We start from the raw sequence: 6675 nt of genomic DNA, 5'->3' as shown, positions 1-6675 counted from the left end.
TAGCAAAAAAAACAACAACAACAACAACAAAAACAGGAAATTCTCACCACATTTACATATTTAGGTGTTTTTTGCTGACTAAATTATGTATTTTTTTTTTATTTGAAGCATGTGTTTGTTTTCATAAACCATTAAAGCTTTTACTAGGCGACAGTTAAAATGCCTTGGTAAGTGTTAATTATCTCAACCACAAAATTCCTTTTCATCCTTACACAAAAAGACAAAACAACACACACCATGCTGCATAAATCTCCCAGAGCATTTCATTTGCTTATTTTTTATCTCTGGATCCTCGTCCCCAAGAATGACGTGATGTTATATATTTAGATAATATTGCTGCTTTCTGGTTTTAGATATACATTCATCGACTCATTTGAGTCTTGTTTTATGACATCTGTCTCGCACAGACTTTACCCAGAATGTGTGACTGTTTCTCCTTTTTCAAAATGACTGCTGTGGCATGGCTTAAAGGACAGTGAGCATACCACACACAAACCAATTTAACTGTTTTGTTTTCCACTGCCTAATAAGCATGTGTATGCATGGTAATGTATTCAATCTGGGAAATGGCTCTCAGAGCTCATTTAAAATGAACAATCATGATGCATAAATGTACAGGGAAGCCTTTGCAGTTATTGGTTTAGAGCCCATTGTGTGTAATGTGTGCTTTGTGATGCAAAAAAGTTGAATTTTAAGTTGACAAGAGGGGGCACACATGGGGAAACTGTATTGGCAAACAAACCTACTTCAAACTCATCATCTGCCCCCATGCCGAACCGCTCTCACTCAAACCAACGAGCGTTCAGTTCCTCTGAATACTGAAGACGAGCAGATTCATTCACCTCATCGAACTACAAAGCCCCCCCACCATATACCAAACAATACAATTCATTTAGGAAGATTCACCCATATTCTTTGCCTGATTATCAACACTTTTCATTTGACAGTATATCCTCTTTAAAATGCAGACAGCTAAGAGTGTTTTATGTCAAAAAAGATAACATTTATTGGCAATATTTTATTTACACAGTAACAAGACAAATATATTTATATAATCCTTCATCACACACATGTATATGATTTATTGCTAGGCAGTCTCTATACAAGACAATATACAAGACAGCAGTGCAATATTGATCAGCAAAGGAAATATGGACACTGTGACATTGAACATGAGCCCAATTATGACAATAACTGCAAAAACAAACAAAAAAATCCTGGTGAATCCCCTTGAGTTGTTATTTTTTTGTAAAAATAAAAAAGCCAACCTTCTTGAACAATGATAAAAAAATAGAAATATAGGCTACTCATAACCTAATACAGTTGTTTAAATGGGTCACATGATAAATTATAATTCACCATAAATAGACTGGCTGTTTGGCCAAATATTGTACACTGTCTACAAAATACCATCAGGGTAACACATATGACACTAAAATATTATACATATTAGTGCAGTCAAACGATTAATCGCGAATAATCACATCCAAAATAAAAGTTTTTCTTTACATAATATGTGTGTGTGCTGTGTATATTTATTATGTATACTGTATATAAATACACACACACATGCATGTATATATTTAAGAAAAATTTTATATATTAAATATATTTATATTTAATATAAATTATACAAATATAAATATATACATGTAAATATTTTCAAAATATATTCTGTATGTGTGTGTATTTATATATACATAATAAATATACACAGTACACACATATATTATGTAAAGAAAAACTTATTTTGGATGCGATTAATCATGATTAATTGTTTGACAGCACTATATATATATATATATAAATGAAAAATAATAATACAATTATAATAAGCAAAAAAATGATCTGTCCACAAAAAAAAAACATTTGATAACAGAAAAGGAATGTAAACATGACACAATAAAACATTTAGTTAACCACTTTCAAACAGTGAAAATAAGTTTTAACAGGACATTGCATGCACTTTTGTAAAATATTACGTTTTAGCATGTTTTAAAATAGTTGATTATCCCATATAGGTTAATCCTATACTGTTTACTTACTTTACTTTTTACTAAGTTCATGCAATATCCTGTTCAATTATTATTAATTTGTATTGTTTTTCTTTTCTGTCAAACACTTTGTATCATTTTGGAATGGGAGCTCAGGTTATCACTCCAGTGCAAAAGGCTTATTTTTAACAACATGATTTAACATATGAATATCAATAGTACGAGATCCCTGTATCCATAAGGGCAGTTATTGATAATGCATTATATGCATATATTTTTCATATTGTCATATATATATATATATATATGCGCATTATTTTAGAAGAGGCAAACTGTTTCCTCACTAATCTGGATGTTCAGATCCACAAAGTTTCCATTAGATGGGCTGATGCATCCAATAACCTTTCCGCGTCCCAGCTCTTTCCCCCGCGGTGATCCCGTTTTGACACCGAGACAAAAGCAAAAAAGTAGTATGAATGGTGAAGGAGCGAGCAGGCAAGGAGAAAGCAAGAGGAGGCGGTTAGTCTTTGTAGTCGGTGAGGAATGCGGAAACGCTCCTGCTCTGTGTCAAACTGCTCTGAAGGGGGTCAAGGCACATTCAGCCAGCGTGGGAAAGCGAGGAGCAGACAGAGCACACACACACGCTGCATATTCCTGCTTCGATGGGGAAAACATAAAGGGGTAGGGACTGCCATAGCAGATCGATGAAAATCAGTCCATTTTTTTATCCACTCCGCTTTCTTGAGGGACTGATCAGACGATCTTTCACTTGATTTGCTGTTGCAGTGGTGTGGTATTGCTGGGAGATGGGGCTTAGCGCGTGCACCATCCGACTACCTGTGTGGCCCGTCGCGAGGACACTGCACGAGCTGTGATGCGTGTGGAGACGCTGGGAAACTTACTGAAGTTTATGAATGACGCGACTGTCCGGGCGGAATATAACAAACGGGGTAACTATACTCAGAAAACTCCCATTCACTTGCGCTACTTCTACATTCAGTGCGCGTGTTTGTGCATATGGGGCTTTGCTTGCACGCTAGATGGATTATTCATTACATGTTCATGTTGTTTGAGCGTGGAAACTAATGTAGGCGCTTTAGGGTCAGCGTTTATTGATATGCACAGCTAAACAATGCAAACAGTAGACAACCACGTGCTCGGGGCTGTGTGGCACAAAGAAGAGCAGGGACAATCTTGTCATTAGAAAACTCGGTCAGTTGATTTTTATTGACAATATGCGCATGGGTTAGATTCAAAGCTTGAGTCTGTTACAGTACTGTACGGAAGCGAGTTACATTAGGCATACCTGTGTCGACTCAGATTAGCAAGTAATTATGGATCGGTGACGTGAGGTTATTAAAAAACAATTAAATATGCAGTTCACACAAAATGATTGGAATATACCTTTTCTGTGATCAACTTCTGAATTAAATGCTAGCCTATAATTATTTTATATATATTATTTATATAGGCTACATTTATTATTTAAAATAATTTTTACTTTGAAAAAAAAAAACAGTTCTATATTTGAGTGGCTTAAAGGGAAAAGTGTCAGGGTGGTGTAACTGCTCAAATTGTTTAAAAAAAGTAATTAAAATGTAATTTTTTTTTTTAATTTTGTAGTTTGAATTCATAATTTTTTAAAAACATTTTACAATTGTTTAAAAGTAGGTCTATAAATATTTTTTAAAAAATCTGTAAGTGTGGTTTAACCAGCATGCAAGAAGCCATTTTGTTGTCACGTGACAAGAAAATGATAAAACAGGAAATATCACATTGAGGTCCAGTATAGACCCTCATAATTGTCAAGGCCATTATTTTTGTAATAAATATATGATAATGACTTTTTTGAATGAAAAGACACCTAAATAACATTTTCAAATTTGTGACTGAAAAATTCATAATATTTGTAAAAAAAAAAAAAAAAAGCAACATTGTAAAGTTCAACCACGTGTTCAAACTGCAAAGTATATTTTTGCACGATGGTTACTCCACTTGACACGTTTAGAGTCATTATTAGCTCGAGATGCTGTGAACACAGGCTGAAATGCTAAAAAATTCGGCACTTTAACTAGACCTTTAAAAGATTTCTCCTTTATATCATTTGGGACAAAATCATTTGTCATTCACCTATGCTTTCTTACTCTGGACTCCAGATGTTGATATTTAACGGACTTTCCTTGATATTTGGCTGTAAAGGCGGCTGAGCTAGCTTTGTGTATGTTGTATTGCTCCATGTCTGTTATCTTCAGTGCGTAGATAAGATTTGATTTAACTCTGATCACACTGGTGTTTACCTCTGCCTCCTTTTGTGCTCGCGCTCTACAGGCAGTGCACGTGCCAGCGCCGCTCTCCCAATAATGCCTTTGTGAAATATCCGCGCGCTCGTCACGTTTCGGGATTCCCCGCAGTACCTCGCCGTGAGAAAAAATGGACAAAGAGAGCTCGACCCAACAATATGAGCCGGTGGCTGAGATCGGCGAAGGTGCATATGGAAAGGTGTACAAAGCACGGGATTTGAAGAACGGGGGCCGCTTTGTAGCCCTAAAAAGAGTTCGGGTGCAGACCGAGGAAGAGGGAATGCCGCTGTCAACCATCCGCGAGGTGGCGGTGCTGAGGCAGCTGGAGTCCTTTGAGCATCCCAATGTGGTCAGGTAAAAAAAAAATCAAATAAATAAAAGTGGGGGGATTGGTGGTGCTGTTGACGAGGGATGCATGATAACAAGTCTGTTTTAGTTTGTTTATAGATGGTAACTTAACATTCTTCCTCATGCTGTATGTATTTCCTGCAGGGGTGTAGGTTTGTTTGAAAGTCAGACATCTTACAGCCTTGATATTATAATGTTTTAAAACATGATTAAAGGAGTGAGGAGTGAGGAAGAAGACATTGCACAGTCAGAATGTTTCTGTTAAGAAAAACCTGGTGCTACAATGAAAATAACTTTATTCCTCATATTACAAGTTTCATTTCCTGCACCTTTCTGTGGCCCACAATATTAAATATGACTGCTGACATCTCCTTTTCCTGATTTTTAGAGGATATTGTACTCAAAATCCTGTCTCTACCAATTGTTACAAAACTTTAAAGTAGGTTGTGTTACATTAAGTACTTTTGGTCCCTCTAGTCAGAAGGGGATCTGGTAATATGCAATATAGGGGGTCAGCTCTCACATGTTCCTATCAGTATAACTCAATGATCTCCAGTGTGTAGGCATCCTAAATTGTTTGGGGGAAATTGCCCAAAAGTTGGTTCAGACATATATCACGCCTATGATTTCCTGTCACGTCATTTTGCACTCATTGATCCTTGATCAAGGGAGATCCCCTAAGAACTTCGAGAAACCCAGTTGAAGAAAGCTGCATAAATTTGGTGGATTCGCCTCCGTCAGCTTCTTTTCTTGCGGAGCATTATGCCCACTCAGTTTTTAGTTGCTAAAAGTGTGGGGAGCTTGTTATCAAATTCCTAATAGACAAATATATTGGCTAATTTGACATTACTGCCATTGGATGATAGTCATTCAAACTTGGCCGTTTTAGAGCAGTGAGTAGTTTTAGATATTATTTTACTGAATTTTGAGAAAATATTTTGTAAATTGAGTGTTACTTGAGCGTTTTTACTGCATGTCTTTTCCTATATTGGTATCAGCATTGCCCCCTGATGTAACCATATCTGTCAATCACTAGCCATAATGCTAAAATGACTCATCGTTCCTAGGAATAAAAGATGATTATCTCTGCGATAGATTATCTAGTTAATCAAACCACAGTGTCTTCTCTCTTTGCATTTAAGATGAGGATGTCTTCAAGGAACAGCTATTGGCTTCCATTGTTTTGATAATTGGAGTGTCAAATGCAAATCGTACCATTGACACATGCACTGCTCTGACAATTCACCTTTCCTGGTCAACTGAAACGATATCTATTGTTGACCTTTATGTGGAGATGAGAAATCATTGATGCGCAAATATCTGTGAGCAGACGGCTGTCTTTTTCAACTGTGAATAGATGCATTTTAATTCCTTGTTGTCTGTGTCTGCCATCAAGGTCGTCTTGTATTGTTTTGGTAATGTGTGTTGATATTTTTAGCTTGGTGGCTTATTAATGTTAAAATGGGTAGGTGGAGAATATTGTTTTGAGATCACTGGTGACTCTGTTAGGGGAGTTCTTGTTATAGTTCACTCAAATGATGACATAACTCACGTCATTGGCTGGCCTAGCTCAAGGCTTTAACTTTGCAATGGATTGTTGTGCACTACAAGCTGCTGAGCATGTACACTTCATTCTTTTGGCTGGACTAGACAAGGTCTGGATTGCAAATGTAAATTTTGCTGGTTTATTATTTGCCCATGGATGCAAATGAATCTTTTTCATATTGTCTGTCCATTTGTTTTCCCCTTTGCTTTAATGACAACAGCGCTCAAGCTGCATGAACTCCATAAGTTTATCAAAACCCGATCATGTTCTCCAGCATGGTTTTAGATGTTCCAAAGAGCATCTTGAGCTTCAATCAAAGAACATGATCAGTGATTAGTGACCTGGGAAAAAGTGCATAAGAAAAAGTTCATAATCTGAAATATTTCTCATTAGTTTACATTTAAAAATCTTCAAACTTTTAAAGGGGTCATATGATGCTGCTAAAAAGAACATTATTTTATTTATTTGGTGTAATGAAATGTGTTTA

General features: G+C 36.3%; 1 protein-coding gene across 2 annotated transcripts in view; it reads left to right on the top strand.

The window, feature by feature from the left end:
• The first annotated feature begins 2431 nt into the window (after positions 1 to 2431).
• Positions 2432 to 6675, top strand: part of cdk6 (cyclin dependent kinase 6) — a 40874-nt gene continuing 36630 nt past the window's right edge. The window contains exons 1-3 of one of the 2 annotated variants that reach the window (XM_016253794.1): positions 2432 to 2675; positions 2781 to 2944; positions 4323 to 4648. In XM_016253794.1, coding sequence (XP_016109280.1) covers positions 4425 to 4648 — 224 coding nt within the window. In that variant the 5' untranslated portion in view covers positions 2432 to 2675; positions 2781 to 2944; positions 4323 to 4424. Of the gene's footprint in view, positions 2676 to 2780; positions 2945 to 3976; positions 4213 to 4322; positions 4649 to 6675 lie in introns of those variants that run through there. The other variant, XM_016253795.1, reaches the window with a different exon arrangement.

Source organism: Sinocyclocheilus grahami, unplaced genomic scaffold, assembly GCF_001515645.1.
Source record: "Sinocyclocheilus grahami isolate Dianchi unplaced genomic scaffold, SAMN03320097.WGS_v1.1 scaffold1202.1, whole genome shotgun sequence".
NCBI classification, from domain to species: domain Eukaryota; kingdom Metazoa; phylum Chordata; class Actinopteri; order Cypriniformes; family Cyprinidae; genus Sinocyclocheilus; species Sinocyclocheilus grahami.
Note: the sequence above shows the minus strand (reverse complement) of the source record. Positions and strands in the feature narration are given on the sequence as shown.